At 33.7% G+C, this 18,508-nt stretch overlaps 1 protein-coding gene across 1 annotated transcript in view; it reads left to right on the top strand.

Moving 5' to 3' along the window:
* POF1B (POF1B actin binding protein) overlaps window positions 1-18,508 on the top strand; it is a 119,319-nt gene that overhangs the window by 1,985 nt on the left and 98,826 nt on the right. Inside the window, exon 2 of the mRNA XM_032592065.1 lies at window positions 17,622-17,702. Coding sequence (XP_032447956.1) covers window positions 17,622-17,702 — 81 coding nt within the window. The remainder of the gene's footprint in view (window positions 1-17,621; window positions 17,703-18,508) is intronic.

Raw genomic sequence — 18,508 nt, 5'->3', positions numbered from 1 at the left:
ATAGACAAATTTATAAAGAACCCTAGGGAAATCAAGTATTGCCACAAAAACTTGGATAAGAGATTGGAATGGAGAATGTTGTGAAGTCTGAAGTTTTTTTTAATTGAAAAGAAAAAAAAAGGTTGTGTGAGGATGAGGTAGGTGAAATTCTATATATTTAGTAAAGGACAAAACTAAGAAGTTTCATTCCCTTAGTGAAACAAGAAGAAAATTTGACTATAAAATTTCAAACCTAGTTAGGTATCAAAGGGCGTTCACAAATCCACTAAAAGATAATTTGGCAAGAATTATTTAGGTAGCTGTCACAATGTGATGAAGAAACTCTTCTATTTTATTTTTCTTTCTCCCTGTTTCTTAACAGGATGTCATTGTGTGAAGTAGAACCTAGATTTTATATGAAATTACCTTCCTGGTAATGTAATGGGTAAGATGTGGCAGAAGCTTTATTATGTACCATGTCAAGAAAAATCAAACAGCACATATTACTCAAAATCTTTTTTTGTTTGTTTCATGTTTTAATAAAGTCTCTCTTTAATATGCCATACTTTAGAGCCATTTTGAGTTGGTATGTAGCAACTATTCTGAGGCTAGAGTTTGTCATCCTGGAAGCTAGGCCTGTGTATTATAATCAATTGTTGCTTACCATAAATTCAGTTAAACTTTTACTTTAATTGCCTTTAGCATTTTGGTGTTTTGGATGACATTCAGATAATTCATAAGATTTAAAAATATATAATTGGGGTACATGACTGTCTCAATCAGTAGACCAGGTGACTCTTGATCTCAAGGTTGTGAGCTCAAACTCCATGATGAGCATGGAGCTTACTGTAAAATAAATAAAATAAATAGGGGCACTTGGGTGGCAAGCGTCAGACTCTTGATTTGGGCTCAGATCATGATCTCATGGTTCCCGGAACCGAGTGTTCCATTGGGCTCTGCACTGACAGCTCAGAGCCTGCTTGGGATTCTCTCTCTTCCTCTCTCTCTGTCCCTACCCTGCTCATTCTCTCTCAAAATAAATAAATACACATTTTATAAATAAATAAATAAATAAATAAATAAACAAATAAATAAAATATACTTGTCAGTAGTAAAATATGTTCCCTTTGAGAAACTGAAATTAATGTCACTCTTCTTTGTTTCCTGAATCTTAATTTTAGCTTATGTAGTAGACATTTTAGATTTAACCAAATGCTTTTTGCAGCACTTTAGTATTTTCTGTTTCTTTTTAGTATATTGTTTTCCTCTATTGCTTTCTTGTGCACTCAGATGGGGTTTGTAAATATAAATATTTAAAATTTCTCCAGATATAATGTTGCCCTGTTTCTCGTCTATAATTAATAGATATATTTCATTATTCTCTCAGTTATTGTTTTATCTGATTGATAGAACAGAGAAAATTGAATGTAGAAAGCAGTTGCTGATGAAATTACATAAATTAATGCTAGAATTAAAATGACCAGATTTATATATATGGACAGGTAAAATCAAACACAGGGGTAATCAAAGGCACAGATGCATTTTAAAACTGAACACAATCTTGTAAATAAATGGAGTTCTAGAAACTACACAAAACAAAATAAAACATTTTACAACTCAACCTTTTAAAAAGCTTAAATATTAGCTTACCATTATCAACACAAAATGAAAAACTGTCTTAATGAATACCATTGATGTAAAATTACTGAACATATATGTTTCCCATCTACTAATTAGCTTTTCATGAAGTTTAAGATATTTTCCATGTATGCAAAGGAGCTCTTTTGCATGAGAGAGAATTGAATCAAAATAAAAAAAAGTGTTTTTACATTTTTTAAATGTTTTATTTATTTTTGAGAGAGAGACACAGAGACAGAGACAGAGACAGAGTATGTGCAGGGGAGAGGCAGAGAGAGGGAGGCACAGAATCTGAAGCAGGCTCAAGGCTCTGAGCTGTCAGCACAGAGCCCAATACAAGGCTTGAACTCTTGAACCATGAGATCGTGACCTGAGCCAAAGTGAGATGCCTAACCGACTGAGCCACCCAGGTGTCCCCAAAATAAAATATTTTTTAATACCAGTCATTAATTGAATTGAATATTTATTAAATGCCTATTATATAGAAAACATAGTAATTATTTGGATAAATACCATTTGCTTCTCCTAGAGAAAATCCATGTTGAGGATAGATGTATAGGAAGTGGTCTGTAAGTGTTCCATATGTCTACATTTCATTTTTAAATATAATTTTGTGCTTTGGCCATCAATATTTTATTGAATAAAATAAGTTTTGGTGAAAGAAGGGACCTCTTAATATGTGTGCTGCATGGGTTACCATTCTTCTGAATTTAAAACTTGAAACCAAATTTAACTCTAGAGAGCTTCCCGGGGAGAATCTATGTTTATGTGTGTTATTGATAACTTCTGCTATCAATAATTAGTCAGCTTGGGCTTATCTTTGTTTAGGTGATATTTTCCCCTTTTCTTTGGTTACAAAGACTGTGGATAGCTCCCTCACTGTGCCAGGATTTTTATACACTATCAGAAAAATTTCCTCGTCTGTGTGGAGGGGTGTGTTGCTTTGATACATTGTTGTTCAAGGGTGTGGTCAATAACGTGAATGATTGTTCAGGGAAGTAGGTTGCCTTAAAATGGAATGAGGTCATAGGATAAAGAGGCCCATGTTTTCAGCTTTGGTCAGCCTTGTTTTGCTTACAATTAAATAAAGCCATAGAAATTGTGAGTGCAACTAATTGCTGGGTAAAAATTCCCATGGCAGTTGTCTCTTATTTAAGGGAGGTTTGATAAATTGCTGGGCCTGTTTTCAGGCCATGACACTCACAAGCTTTCCTTGTGTGTGTATTTGGAAAGGTGGGGGAGGGGGCATGGCAAGGGGAAAGGAGGTGAACTGGTCCTTTAACTGCTATGATCCAAATTTCTTTGTTCGGCAATTCATGGTAAAATAACCAGGAGAGTTGCCATGCTCTTAAATCCCACTTATTTTTATTAATTTTTTTTTTACTATAGCTGAGACACAATGTTACATTAGTTTCAGGTGTACTGCATAGTGATTCAACTTCTCTATACATTATGCTATGCTCTCCACAAGTATAGCTGCCATCTGTTCCTCTACAGTATAATTACAATATCATTAACTATAGTTCCTATGCTGTTTATTATTATTATTTATTATTATTATCAAAAAAATGTGAGTGGGGGGAGGGGCAGAGAGAGAGGGAGAGAGAGAAATCCCAAGCAGGCTCCAGGGGGGCTTGAATCCAGGAACTGTTAGATCATGACCTGAGCCTAAATCAAGAGTTGGACACTTGGACACTTAACTGTCTGAGCCACCCAAGTGCCCCTGTGCTGTTTATTCCTGTGATTTATTCATTCCATACTGGAAGCCTGTATCTCCCACTCCCCTTCACCTGTTTTGCCCATACCCTCACACCCCTTCCTTTTGGCAACCATCAGTTCTTTCTATTTATAGGTCTGATTCTGCTTTTTGTTTGTTAAACCCCATTTAAAAGTAAAAACTTTTGGGGGCTCCTGGGTGGCTCAATTGGTTAGGCGACCTACTTTGGCTCAGGTCATAATCTCACGGTTCATGGGTTTGAGCCACACATTGGGCTCCCCCTGACAGCTCAGAGCCTGGAGCCTACTTCGGATTCTGTGTCTCCCCCTCTCTCTACCCCTCCCATGCTCACACTCTGTGTCTCTCTGTCTCTCAATAATAAACATTAAAATTAAAAAAAAAAAAACAGAATGCCTCCTAAATTTGGAGCACGCTTTAAAAAAATAAATAAAAGTAAAAACTTTTTGTAAACAAGTATTTTTGAGCTAACTTTTTTTTTTTACAATAACAGCTATGGCAATAGCATCTTTTTTTGATTTCCAATGGAGCATATATATACTTCTAGTTTTTAAAGACAAAAAGCATGTACAAAGAGACTGTACACTTTATTTTTTCTCCTAGGTTCCTTCAGGAAAAGAAGAGAAAGTCTCTTATATGAGGAATTCCCTTTGGAGGAAAGGGATGAGGGGAAGAAGTCCTATTACTAGTACATTCTAATACATTCTATTGCTTTCTTTACATGAGAACAGAATTACAGATTTTATTCTAAATCAAGGAAGTATTTGCTTCATCTAAAAAATATCATTAGAATTTATATGTTTCTTCCTGTACAAAGTTCAGAACAACATTCAACAATAACCTAAGGCAGGCATTTAACCATGTTACTAACGTTGAAAGGTTTTAACAAAAGCATCTTTTTTACTATTCAAGAAATTTATTCAAATGGCAGTTTGCCTTGGCAAATTCTGCCAGCATAAATGTCAGGTGGTTTTTAAAGACATTGCCTCTTTTGAAACTGTTAGTCCTAAACTGTTCCTAAGTCACTATTATTATGTTCAGGGATTCTCCAGTCATTTTAAGACTCCTTCTTGGAACATTATTTATTAGTTTTTAAAAGTTTTAAAGTTCAAATTAGATAGCATGAGAGTTCCATTCATTTCAAAAAGCTTCCAAATATTTAGAAAACAAAGTCCTATTCTATGAATGTAATCTCTTACCTAATTGTCATTCCCAGAAGTCTTGCCATCTCTCCTGTATCTACGGCACCAAAGTCTTGAACTCTTTGATAAGATTATCAGTAAGAAAATGAAAGCCAATAGATGTTGGCTGAAGAGGTTCATATTTTTCAGATTGAAAATATGAGTCACAAAAAAACACTGTGTGGAGAAAATGCCCATAAATATGAATCTATTTGGAATGGCTTATAGAGAGGCAAATAATAAATGGGCAGTGATAAGGTAGACTTTAGCAGAACAAAACTATGAAACAGTCTAGTGTAGTGGCTAAGAATGTAGACTTATGTTTTAAATGTTTTAGGTTTAATTCCTGGTTCAGGGACATGCTATCTATGGGGATCAGTTGCTTAATCTGTAAAATGGGACAATAATACTTAACTCATAGGATAGTTGTTAGGGTCAAATTCGATAACATATGATGGAAAACGCACAGCATAGTGCCTAACACACAGTAAGTATTAAGTCCTAGAACCTAGAATAAATTACTTGACCTCTCAGGACCTCAGTGTCCTTATGGGTAAAGTGGGGACAATAATACCTTTCCTCAGGGTTTTAGTGAATTTGAATAAGATATCATGTCACGGTGTCCAGCACACTACCTGGCATAGAGCACTCAATAATTCTTTCCGATTTTATCATTGATTTAGAAAAATATAGCCAAAAAACCCCTTAGCGCCACAGACAAAATAAAATAATAGATAATGAATAGGGTATAAAATAAGAACTTTTTAATACTGGAAAGATTGGGTAAAGACATATGCTTGAAAGGCTTATTAGGGCTCTACTAGCTAAGAGAGACTAATGAGGAAAAGCATTAAAACAATTTTCTAAAACTCATGGTATATGATCAAAATACTAGAATAGCAGGGATGTATTTATAATGTTTACTGGCATAAGTATCCTTTAGAAAGAGTAATTTGGAAGTTCCCATGTTCTTAGTGTCTTTGATATTTTAGATGGAGTGTTTTTAGTTTGTGGTTTTGTTTTATTCTTCTAAAATGTAGTGACACTGAACATTAAAGCTTGTTTGCTGTCTGATTATTACCTAATGTTTCTTCTAAAGCTGCACTTCTAATAGGGTAACGTGTGACTATTTTCATTTATATTTAAATTAATTAAAATCAAATAAAATTAAATACTCCATTCCTCAGTCACACTAGCCACATTTTAACTGTTCTACAGCCATATGTAGCTAGTGGCTGCTATATTGGATAACACAAATATAGAACATTTCCACCATTGCAGAGTGTTCTACAGGACACTGCAAATCTGTATATTCAGGCTACTCATTTAAATATAGAAATACCATTAAGATCATCACGTTCAAGAAAATTTATGGTGGTACAAATGTGTGATCAAAGTGTTGTCAATTTACATGATCAGCTATAATGGGTAGATTAAAATGAAATAAAAATGAAGCCATAAATGCTCAAAGTATAAGTTTACAGGAAAAAGAGAATTAAATTCATAAACCTTTTTAAAAAGAAATGAATGAAATATTTTTATGTATATATGCGTGTATGTATCCTTCTAGCTACATGATTTTCCTGGAACCTCACTGTTTGACAGAGTAAATGGTTAAGAAGATGAAAAAGATGAAAAATTACATCCCTAAATCAAAATGCATCTTTCTTTCTTTCTTTCTTTTTTTCTTTCTTTCTTTCTTTCTTTCTTTCTTTCTTTCTTTCTTTCTCTTTCTTTCTTTCTGTCTGTCTTTCCTTGTTTTTAAGGTTTATTTTGAGAGAGAAATTGCATGCTGTAGGGGGAGGGAGGGAGGAAGAGAGGGAAAATCCCAACCAGGCTCCGCCCTGCCCTGTCAGCAGGAAGCCCAAGTTGGGGCATGAATTCCATAACAGTGAGATGACCTGAGCAGAAACCTAGAGATTGGATGCTTAACCACTTAACTGACTGAGCCAACCAGGCACCCCCAAATGCATCTTTCCTTGTTTTGGACACATGATCTGGGTTTCATAGCCTCTCTGAAACTACCTATCTCCCTTAACCTACTGAATCAATTTTAAACTTTAGTAAGGTTCAAATGCCATTCCCATTTTTACAGATGTGGCAACTGAAACAGTGAGATGTTATATGACTTACTGAAGTTCATATAGGTAGTATGTGGTAGAACTAAAATTTAAATCTAACAGTCTAGTTCCAGGTCTATACTTGTAATCATCATATTCCTGGTCTACACATTTGACTCTTATTTATCTCACACAGTAACATCTTATATCTGATTCTTACTTATATTTCATTATCATTTCCTTATATGTGCTTCCATTATGAACCATTTAAAATCTTTTGACACAAGCCGGGGCATAAATAATAATATAATGAACATTTAAATACTTTAAAACTTTGTTATTTACAAAGAAGGCTGACTTTTTTGCTGCTGTTCAGAATTCTTTTTTAAAATATTTTTCTTATAGATTGTATTGACTGTTTTGTATTAAAATATACAAGGCTCCAGCACTGGATAATAATAAGTTCATTAAATTTTTAGTTATTTAAAAGTTATTTAGTTATTTAGTTATTTAAAAGTTCATAAATGCTTTAGGAGAACATTGATAGAAATAGTAAGAAATAAAGTGAGCTTTATTAAGAAATAAAGTGAGATTTTACCTTAGCATGGAATTTATAATCTCAGCAATAAAATGATATTTCATTTGTAATACAGAATCTTTTCAAAAAATTTGATAATCGAGTTCCAAAATTAAGTTCAAACTCTTCACCATGATGATGTCAAAGGATCTCCTAGATCCTTAGAACAGTCTTATCCTAATTTTCCAGTCTTATCTCCCACTACCTGCTTCCTCCCACCTTGTGTTCTGGACACACTGTACTGCTTTCTGTTTCTTGAGCAGACTGAGCATGTTGCCTCCCTCCTATCCCTGCCTTTGTTCATTTCATTCCCCACTCTGGCAACAGCCACCCTTCCCTCACATCTCTGGAATTCTACCTATCCCTCAAAATACATATGGAAAGTTATCCTCTTGAAGACATCTCCAATTCTGAATCTTCTTACCCTCTCCTCAGTGTAGTACTCCACTCCCACCTCCATCCCAGATGTGTTCTCCTACCTAGTATCACTTTATATTATTTAACTATAGCACACTTATAATACTGAGTAGTATATTATTGATGTGGTCCTTCTTCCCCTCCACCATAGACTCTACACTTGTTGAGGGTTGAGATTTTTTAGAAATCAAAACTCAAATACAAATCAAAACAAATATTTTGGGGAATGGGATGGAACTGGAAATTCTCTCTTACACTGTTTCTCTCATCTTTTTCCCCCCTCTCCCCTCTCCCTTCTCTCCCAGCTTTTCTGTGTTTTCTCTCCCCCCACATTATGATCGTGGCTTGCAAAAATGCCTGAATGTGGCTGTAAGCAATGGCTTTAATAAAGATATATAGTTATGATTGTCTGTGGGCTTCACCTTTCTATGCCTTCTCTTTGAACTGAAAATGGAAAGTAGGACACAAATTGCTTCTTTAAAAAAGTGAACAACACATAATGTATATATTAGGAAGCTATTTAATAAGCCAATTCATTTTATATTTTAGTTCTTTGGTCACATTAAGCATTTATATTTGATTTATATTTTTCCCTTATGAACGAATATTTATCATTACTTATGGCAAATTCTGTTAAAGGGCTAGTGGCTCTGATCTGTCATTATATTATTTCCCAGGGATCTTTTTGTGATATTCCCTTTCAGGAAATTATAGTTTGAGGCTGCTAATTAGTCTGCTTATAAAGATATTTTCTTTACCTCCCCTGTTACTGAAATTCTGTCTAGGTGAAGTGATTTTATTTATTGAATCTTGCTCAGTTATCTGTAATTGTTTTAGCACATCAGTTATATGCCCCAAGATTCCCTCATAAAAACTACTACTGCTGAGTATTCACCCATACACCAAAATGTATTTTAAAATTTCCAAGGAAAGATTTTTACCCTCAAAAATAATATTTACCCATTTCTTTTCTAAAACAAACTTCAGCTGGGATGCATAGTTTCCTGCATAACATTATTTTAAAATAATTCACAAATATAATTATATCTAAGAATATGTTATCTAGAAAAGTTGCTTCAATTCCCTACAAATACCCTATATCATTGCCTGCTTCAATAAAACCTTCAGCAACACTCAGTGTCTATAAATTTCTTAGTCTGACTTTCAGAGCCCTTCATTATCTGGCTTCTAGGGACCTTACTTCCTGAAACTCCCCTTCTAGTGTTCTGTTTCAGCCAAAATGTAAACTGTTGTTCTCTAAATATAGCCCCTAATGTTCCATAACTATGCCTTTGCTCATGTTGCTCTTATACCTGAAATGTCCCATTCCCCATCCTCACCAATCTAGATATGTTGAAATTACAACAATTTTTGAAGACTTTCCTCAAGTGTAACCTTGTGATGAAATCTTAAATTGTCCCATGCTGAAATCTTCTCTTAGCTCTCAAAAACTCTCATAGTAAGTTCCTCATAGCTCTTATGATACTGTATCTCTATTTACACTAATAGTTTTTACCACCTAAATAATTATAAGCTTGGTAAGGGTAGAGAGTATATTCTGTCTATGCTTTATATCTCTTTCACCACCATCGAATAACAAGTATTGAAAAAATTACTTAGTGATACATGTAACCAATCCAGTAAAAATTATGCCTCATATTAACAGATGGTATTTTTTTGAAATTCTTTTACATGCATTCTTTACCCACTGGAATTCCAAAAACTAAGTAGGAAAATATTACATCCACTGTACAGTGTGCAAGTAAAAATATGCATTGTGTATTATTGTCTATTGTACAAATAAAGAAATTGAGGCTCAAATAGCTCAGAATAATAACGTGTCCAAGTTATAACAGATAGTTAATGAATGTCCTAGATTTAGAAACCAGCTGTTGATAGTTTCCCTATGTCAACTATCACCCTTAATTAACCTTAGTTAGATACTAAAGTATTTTCAGTTTAAACAGGTTTTAATTTTTGAGATTCAGCAAATCATTTGATAGATTTCCCCATTCTAATGTTCCATTATCAGAGTGGAAAGTATAAAAAATATATCAAAGAAAAAAAAATAGTATCTGTTCTAAATTTCAAGGTCTTGCCCTGAGATAATCCTGGAATTCAGAGTATGTCCTAGATTTTTAAAGTTTTCCTTCTACCTGAAGGAGAATAACACCTCTCCGGCTTCTGCTTTCCCTTCTTTCTGCACTTCACTGAGCTACTGGAAAGCTCTCTCACTGAGGTGAGTAACTGAGAAATTGGGGCCATTTGCATTTCATATGATTTGTTAATTCTGAAAAACATAACTATTTTAACAAACAGAAATAAGATGCAGTTTTGTGAATCCTCCCTAGGGTAACTCGAGTTTCCCAGCTCTGATTTAGGGTATACCAAGGTATGGACAATTATCTCAGGTGATGTAGTGAAATTATCCCAAAAAGCAGGTGGATTTAATCCACTCTGATCTTAAAATTGGTGATGTCATATGTGCTTTATAAATGAAGGAAAAAGAGAAGGAAAAGGAGGAAGAGGGCTGGTACAACTTTACAAGTTGAAAATCATTACTTTAGGAAGTGTGGGAAAAACAGCTTGGATTTTATGCTAAGCCTAAGCCCACCTGATTATAAACAAAATTATTTTTTTTACCAGAACTCTACCTAAAGATAGTAGCCAACAAGGCAATAGTTATGTATATGGCAAATGTGAGCCACAGGAATAAACAACTCAATACTGTGCTGAATATTTAAACATAAAAAGTAGGGCCTTCTTACAAAAATTGAAGGACTTAGACAATGAGTAGTAAAGAAAAATTTAATGTTTTATTGAGTTTGAAGGCCTTTGCATACACTCTGTAAATATATCATGCAGTCTGTAAAAAATACTCCATTGAAGTTTTTAGAATTTTAAGTTATTTAATCAGGGTATTCTTTCACACAGTCACTTTTGGGTGGATCTCTTATTTTCAGGCACTCAAAAGTTACTTTTGATAGTAATTTTAAAAAGGCAAATATCTATCCTGTTATTATAAGAACTAGTCAAATCTAACAGAATTTGTTCAACAACTTGAAAAACAAAATATAATGAGGCAACCTATAGATGCAGCAAAGTATGGTGGCTAAAAGCATGAGTTCTGGAGTCATGCTATTTGAGTTGGAATTCTAACACTCTAGTATTAACTTTATGATTTTCAGCCAATTACTTAACCTATCTTTGTGTAACTTTTATATGTAAAATGGGATGATAATAGTACCTCCCTCATGGGATTGCTTTAAGTGTCAAATGAAATAATCTATGTAATCTATTTGGCGTAGAAAGCTCTTAGTGTTAGTTATCATCATTATCATCATCATCATCAAAGGAAAGCAAGACAGACAAGTTTAAAGGATTTGAAATTGCTTTGTATCTATGGAAAAATAAGCTGGAAATCATCTCCTATCTTCTAATTCACACTCACCCACACCCAAATTCCATTTCTCATATGAGGAAACTGACGCTCAGGGAGACCTGTTTGATATCAGTTTGATATCAGTTGTTTGATGGCACACAGCTGGCTGATAGTGTAACTATAAGTAGAACCCAGGATTCTTGATTCCTAAGTCTAGGACTCTTTCCACTAGATTATTGTACTTATCACTACCTCTTCCCCAGGCTTTGATTATTTTATTACAGGGTATGTAAGACATTTGCACAGGGGGCTGAAGCACAGAAGACGTACTTATTCATTGAATTTAATGTTTTCAACATGAAGGATTTAAGTAAGCTATATACATATAAGTGACACTGAAAATTAAACATTCATGTAGGTTATCAAGTGGGAGAGTTAGTCCTTTTCCTGGATTGCCTTTGAAACTAAGACATCTTCATTCACTTATTCACATTTTTTATCACTTCCTATGGAGTAGGCAATGACTATTTGTGGGGTGACTTGCTGCAATCCTGCTTAGAGATAGATGCCACTGAAAGTAACTTCCATCATTAAGATAATGTTCATTTGGGACATTTACTCACACTATTTTACTTAATTTTGTAGACTTCCAGGGAAAATGTTTTCTTTAGCAGGTATTTCTGGAATTAATAAACCTTCTTTTCAGTTGGTTTTTTGAACCTTTGATCAGCCTAATACTGCTATGATTTAAGTTCATGCTGGTCAACACTACATGTCTTAATCTTTTTTACCCTTATTAAGCTATCACCTTAATATTTCACTTTTTGGAAATACTCCACTTGTCCTCTGTTTCCATGAGGGTTTAATGGGAAAAGCTACATTTGCCTAGATTAATTCTAATAATGAAGGCTTAAACTAATTAAGTAAATTATAAGTTATAGAATTAATTTACTGGACTTTCAAATATAAGAAGATTGAGTATGGAATTAATTTACTGGCTTTCAAATATAAGAAGATTGAGTAATTTCTTCATTTTAAGACCAAACTAGTCTTTGTATAAATGCACCAATTTTCTTTTAAATAACTACTGTCTTGGCATCTGAATAAAGTAACCCTGTCTATACCACTATAAATAAGTGTCCTAAAGGTGTGATGTGATGTGATGTGATGTGTATGTGTGTGTGTGTGTGCTTATCCTTGTTCTTGTTAATTTTTGCAAGTTTATAAAACTTCTCAGTAGACTCTTGGGGGCCTTGTTGGCTCAGTCAGTTAAGCGTCTGACTTTGGCTCAGGTCATGATCTCACAGTTTGTGAGTTGGAGTTCCATGTCAGGCTCTGTGCTGACAACTCAGAGCCTGAAGTTTGCTTCAGATTCTGTGTCTCCCTCTCTGCCCCTCTCCCACTCATGCTCTGTCTCTCTCAAAAATAAACATTAAAAAAAAATTTAAATACTTTTCAGTACACTCTTTTATCTTAAAAGTTAGTCTACTTGGCTAATAAGTTTCATTCTATTTAATTTGCTGATGTCATCAGATTTGAATTGGTTAAAGGAAGGGGGAAAGAACTACCATTTACAGAATACCTATCAGGTGGCAGGTAGTGTGGACAATTGTCTTCTCAACATGATCTAGTATTACTAGTCCCAGCCTAAAAAGGCTAAAAATTTGCAGAAAAACATCCTGAAAACATGTTATACTTTTGCACACTGCTGGCAGATGTGTAATTGGCATAGCCATTTGGGAAATCACTTGGCAATATCTGTTAAAATGAGTAATGCACATACTCTGTGCCCTGTCAATCCCGCTTCTTTGTGTAATTTTATAGAAACACTCACATGCACAAGGATGCTCATTGCAGCATAGCGAAAACTGGAAACAATTTAAACATTGTTCAGTAGGGAAGTAGATAAGTTATTAAACATTATGGAATACTATATATTAATTTAAAATAATGAACTAAGATATATATAATATATAATACAATATAATATAATACAATACAATATAATCTAATATATAATCTATAATTAATCTATAATATATAATTAATCTATAATTATATAATTATATAATTAATATATAATCTATAATTAATCTATAATATAATATAATATATAATATATAATATATAATATAATCTAATATAATACAATACAATATATATCTAATACATAATACAATATAATATATAATATACAATACAATATAATACAATATTATATAATATATAATAGAATACAAAAGATCTTTGATTTGCATTACAGAATAATAAAAGCAATAAAGATTATTATTTGTACATGTATATTTATGTAATGGTACATGAAACAATGATTATTTCTGGGTAAAGGATTTGGATAAAGGGAGGATGATTAAGGAAAGATCTTGAGTTTTATCTATATAAATTTTTATGTTCACATGTATTCATGTGTTATTGCACAACTAAAAATCACCTTTCATTTTCTTATATCTCTAAACATTCTCCCCTTGGATCTGTGGGCCAAACCCACCTGCATTTGGTTGCATTTATAACCATCATCCTGAGGTAAGGATGATATACCTCTTTGGCCTACATTTGTCTGAGAAATTCTCCTCAGCTACAGCAGGAAATGTGAGAACATATTCAAAGGCTGCCTTGATATATTAAGCTTGCAGTATTACTGTTGGTGTAACAGGGAAAGGGGGGATGAAAATGTTCCAAGATGAACCAAAAGAAAAACAAAAGAAAAACCATAGCATATAGAATATTTGGCAATTTGTTTTATGAACAGCACATTACACCTACTTTGTAACTATGCTTTCATATGAGTCTGTCAGTGTTTCCCTTGTAAGTCCATGATTCTAATTTTTAATAGCTTCCTTGTTCTAAATAAAAAAATATTTTTATTGTTGTGGGACTATGTCCTGTAGTTGTGTCAATTAGCTGTAAATAACAGTAATGTATGAAGAGATTGTGTAAAGCTATCAACTTGTTGCACACTAATAAATCTACACAGTTTGTTGATTTGGGAAAAATGTAAGGAATGTGAGCATAATCAATAAACTGACTTTTATCAGATCATTATTAAAACTCATACTCTCACTTTTATAGACCATTTTTTGAACATCAGAGTTTACTCTTTGAAATTTAACCACAAGTAGATCAGACAGACCATAATTAGAAGTCAGACTGAAGTAATCTCAGGGAAGTAGCCTTTTTTTTAAGTTTTTATTAGAATTCCAGTTAGTTAACATACAGTGTAATATTAAATTCAGGTGTACAATATAGTCATTCAACAATTCCATACATCACCCAGTGCTCATCACAACAATTGCACTCCTTAATCCCCATCGCCTATTGAACCCATCCCCCCACCCACCTCTCCTATGGTAACCATCAGTTTGTTCTCTGTAATTAAGAGTCTATTTCTTGGTTTCTCTCTGTCTCTGTCTCTCTCTCATATGTTTTATTTCTTAAATTCCACATATGAGTGAAGTCAAATGGTATTTGTCTTTCTTTGACTTGTCCCCCAAGCAGTATACATAGAACCCAAAATACAGAACAGGTAAAAGAAGTTATGGTTATATATTAGGTTCTTTTCTTTTTTATATAAGCCTTGCTCATATGTTTAAGTAATCTTGAATCCCTCCTAAGGCTTTACACATTCACAAAATGTCCGGAACACAAAACTAGAAAGGGAATTCTCACATATGATAATCAGCTCAGCCCATTAAAGCAATGTGAAACAAACGCTGAAATAAACGCTGCAAACTGAGACTTTTCAGCTTCATTGTCTATTCAATCTGATTGCTTTTAGTGTGACTTTTAGTCAAGGATCTCCTAGTGATTATATATATTTTAAGGGTCTTCAATTTTTAGCACAAATAAAATACTTAGATCTTAGACTGATCAAGGACCTGACTGTGAGTGATATAACTGTAAGTTTACATTCAGAGAGAATAGCTTATAGGTTCAGAACTAGCCCTTCTCAAAGGTACATGACTTGAAAGACATGCAAGGATCTAGTTCCCTTAGCCTTTACGACTTAATAATTCCACTTTTAAGATTACCCTGGAGACTAGGCATTATATCTCCAAAAAGTACCTGTAATAATAATGAAATAACATATTCACAAATATGTGTTTAATGAACTGGTCTCCATAGAGTAAAAAGTGAATTCTAAGAAAATAAAACATAAAACATCCTAAATTTGTTACTGCATAGGAGGGGAGTATAAAGTGTGTGGATTTTGGAGGTTAGGAGGGAGAAAGATGGTGTTCTAAGAAAGCAGACCTTACCAGATGAGGTACCAAGGTATGAACTTGCACAGTAAGGGAACAAAGAACCAAAACTGGTCTCTAGAGTTCAGTACAGTAAGGAAAAGGTGATCTTATGTAAAACAAGATTATCAAAAGTTTGTCTACCACTTCCCAATTTGGCTTAGCCTAGAGCTAAGTCAGAGTCATGCATTTATTAAGCAAACATTTACTGAGAGCTATCAAATATTGTACAAAGATACATTAGATCCAATTGCTATTCTCAAAGAGCTCCTAGACTAGCATGGGTCACATATATAGCAAAACATAGGGCAGGGGCATGAAGGCTACAACAGCGATAGAAATAGAGCCTTACAGGATCACCAAGATAGGATTGCCTTAGAAAAATAAGTCCAATTAAATAGTAGAGCTATTCACTACATTCAAATCCAGTCAGCAAATTACATTAGCTATTATTTTTCATAATGAAGGGCTTTAAAATTTGTTTTACTGTGTTTTAATTCTGATAATAAAAATATGTTTATTGTAGAGAGTTTTGGAACAATAAAAAATGGAGAGAAGAAATAAAAATCACTCATGATCCCTTCTCTTACCCACAGATACTATACTAGCCATGAAATGCTAGATTCATGTTTTCTTCCTTTTAAATAAGGAATTGAGATCATACTATATATGCAGTTTTATATTTTCATTTCTCACTTAACATTATATAATGTTATGATTTTTTCATGCAAGTTTGTATTTCTAAAATCATTATTTTAATAGCTACATATTTCACTCCTCCTACTTCACTTTCATCACTATTATTATTTAAATATTTTTGTCCAGGGGCACCTGGATGGCTCAGTCAGTTAAGGGTCTGACTTCAGCTCAGGTCATGATCTCACTGAGTTCGAGCCCCACATCAGGCTTTGTGCTGACAACTCAGAGCCTGGAGCCAGCTTTGGATTCTGTGTCTCCCACTCTCTCTGCCCCTCCCTCGCTCATGCTCTGTCTGTCTCTCAAAAATAAATAAACATTAAGAAAATAAAAAAAATAAATAAAAATTTTGTCCAGTTAAAATATGGTCTCCTTTTGTTATGTTTATTTGATTCTTTGAATATTTTTGCTGTCTATTAACCATTTGTTTTTCTTTTATAAATGTTTGTGCCATTTTCTCATTTTTCTAGTAGTATGAATTTTTTTTTCTTATTGAGGTATAAAAATTCTATATTAATGATATTGATCCTTTTTCCATTAAAAGTCTACAAATTACTTTGTTCTAGTGTTTTGTCTCTTTTTTTGAATTAATTTTTTTTAAAGAAAGACAGAGAAAAGAGTGAAAACTGGGGAGGGGCAGAGGGAAAGGGAGGGAAAGAACATTAAACAGGCTCCTGGCCCAGTGCGGAGCCTGATGTGGGACTCCATGTCACTACCCTGAGTTGATGATGGAAGCTGAAATCAAGAGTTGGATGCTTAACCACTTAACCAAGTGAGCCACCCAGGCGCCCCTTATCTCTTTTTTTTTTTTATTTACAATTTTTTAATGTTTATTTTTGAGACAGAGAGAGAGCATGAGCAGGGGAGGGGCAGAAAGTGAGACACAGAATCAGAAGCAGGCTCCAGGCTCTGAGCTGTCAGCACAGAGCCCCACACAGGACTCAAACTCACAAATTGTGAGATCATGGCCTAAGCGAAGTTGGATGCTTAACCGACTGAGCTATCCAGGCACCCTGCCTCTTGTCTCTCTTTTAATGTTATTTATGGTCCTCTCCCACCACTGCATTGAAGATTTAAATGCTTAAGGACACACACAGGCACACACATACACACATTTTTCTCTTTGTGTCTCCTTCCATTTTTAAAAATATGGGATAATTAATAAATATTAAGCTATATTTTCTTCTATTCATGTGGGAACATTTACAATGAAATGAATATTTTGAAACTCTCATGAAATATAGTTTGGGGTCCCTGGGTGGCTCAGTCAATTATGGATCTTGGTTTTAGTCCCAATTGCTGGTAGGATCAAGCCCCACGTGTGCTGACCGCGTGGAACCTGCTTGGGTGCTTGGGATTCTTTCTCACTCCTCTATCTATGCCCCTCCCCCCACTCTATCTCTCTCAAAATAAATAAATAAACTTAAAATATATATATATATATATATATATATAGTTTGGAATGTGTGATGAATTACCATGAAATGAGTATAATAGAAACACCTAGCACAGTGCTGAGCACATAAACACATGCTTTCATATATGTTTCTAAGACTGAAATTAACTAAAACCATAAACTCATATGTCATCATTATGCAAATGACTTTTAAAATTTCACTCTGAAAATTGTTCTTTATTATTAATGGCTTCAAGTTCACTAAACAACTATAATTATATGCAGCTTTTACCTTTTTTCCCAGGAACTCCATTCTCCAACAGTGAAAGTCACTGCATATCCACAGACTACTATTAGGAGATACATAGTACAAAATCCTGAACAGGTAAGCTATATCACAGAAACCTTTGTTCCAGCCCATAATTCCTTAGAAGTTGATAGCTTAAACAAGAAAGGTGAGTCAGTACCAGATCCCTAAAATCAGATTGTTGGTGTTTCTTCCAGTTATAAATTTAATTACTAATAATTATTATTCAAAAAGTCATTTTTAATTCCAGACAACTGTGTGCCCATATATTCTGATTCAGGGATGCAACAGTTTCAAACAGCATGGAAATTCTTGGGTTATAAAGTTTTTCTACTTCTGTAGCTCCACCTTTGTGCTACAAAGGATTTTGTGCCCTTTGAACCAAAGGAAAAAGGGACAAATTTCTTTCGCAGACTTCACATAAAAATTATCAGCTGTTACATCGGGGATTGGAGTCTTTATTTAGATATGCCATTGAGATATGGGATAGGAAGAAGAAAATGAAAAGTCAAAAGTACAAAAGTGTCTCCATGACTTTGTTGCCTATATTATGAACTTTTGTTGCTAGCAATAAGGTCTTTTGAAAATTATATTGTTATATTTTCTACTAAGATATATAACTTTATATTTTACACACTAAGATATTATTTTCTATCTCATTTTTTTCTTCCAAGATTTTATTTAATTTTTTAATTTTATTTATTTATTTTATTTTATTTTATTTAAATTCATATTAGTTAACATATAGTGTAGTATTGGCTTCAGGAGAAGCCAATACTTTGGCTTTGATTAATGTAATCAAATACTTTGATTACTTTGGCTTTGATTAATGTAATGTAGTGATTCACCACTTACATATAACACCCAGTGCTCATCCCAACAAG

Source organism: Lynx canadensis, chromosome X (genome assembly GCF_007474595.2).
Source record: "Lynx canadensis isolate LIC74 chromosome X, mLynCan4.pri.v2, whole genome shotgun sequence".
In the NCBI taxonomy this organism is placed as follows: Eukaryota; Metazoa; Chordata; class Mammalia; order Carnivora; family Felidae; genus Lynx; species Lynx canadensis.
Note: the sequence above shows the minus strand (reverse complement) of the source record. Positions and strands in the feature narration are given on the sequence as shown.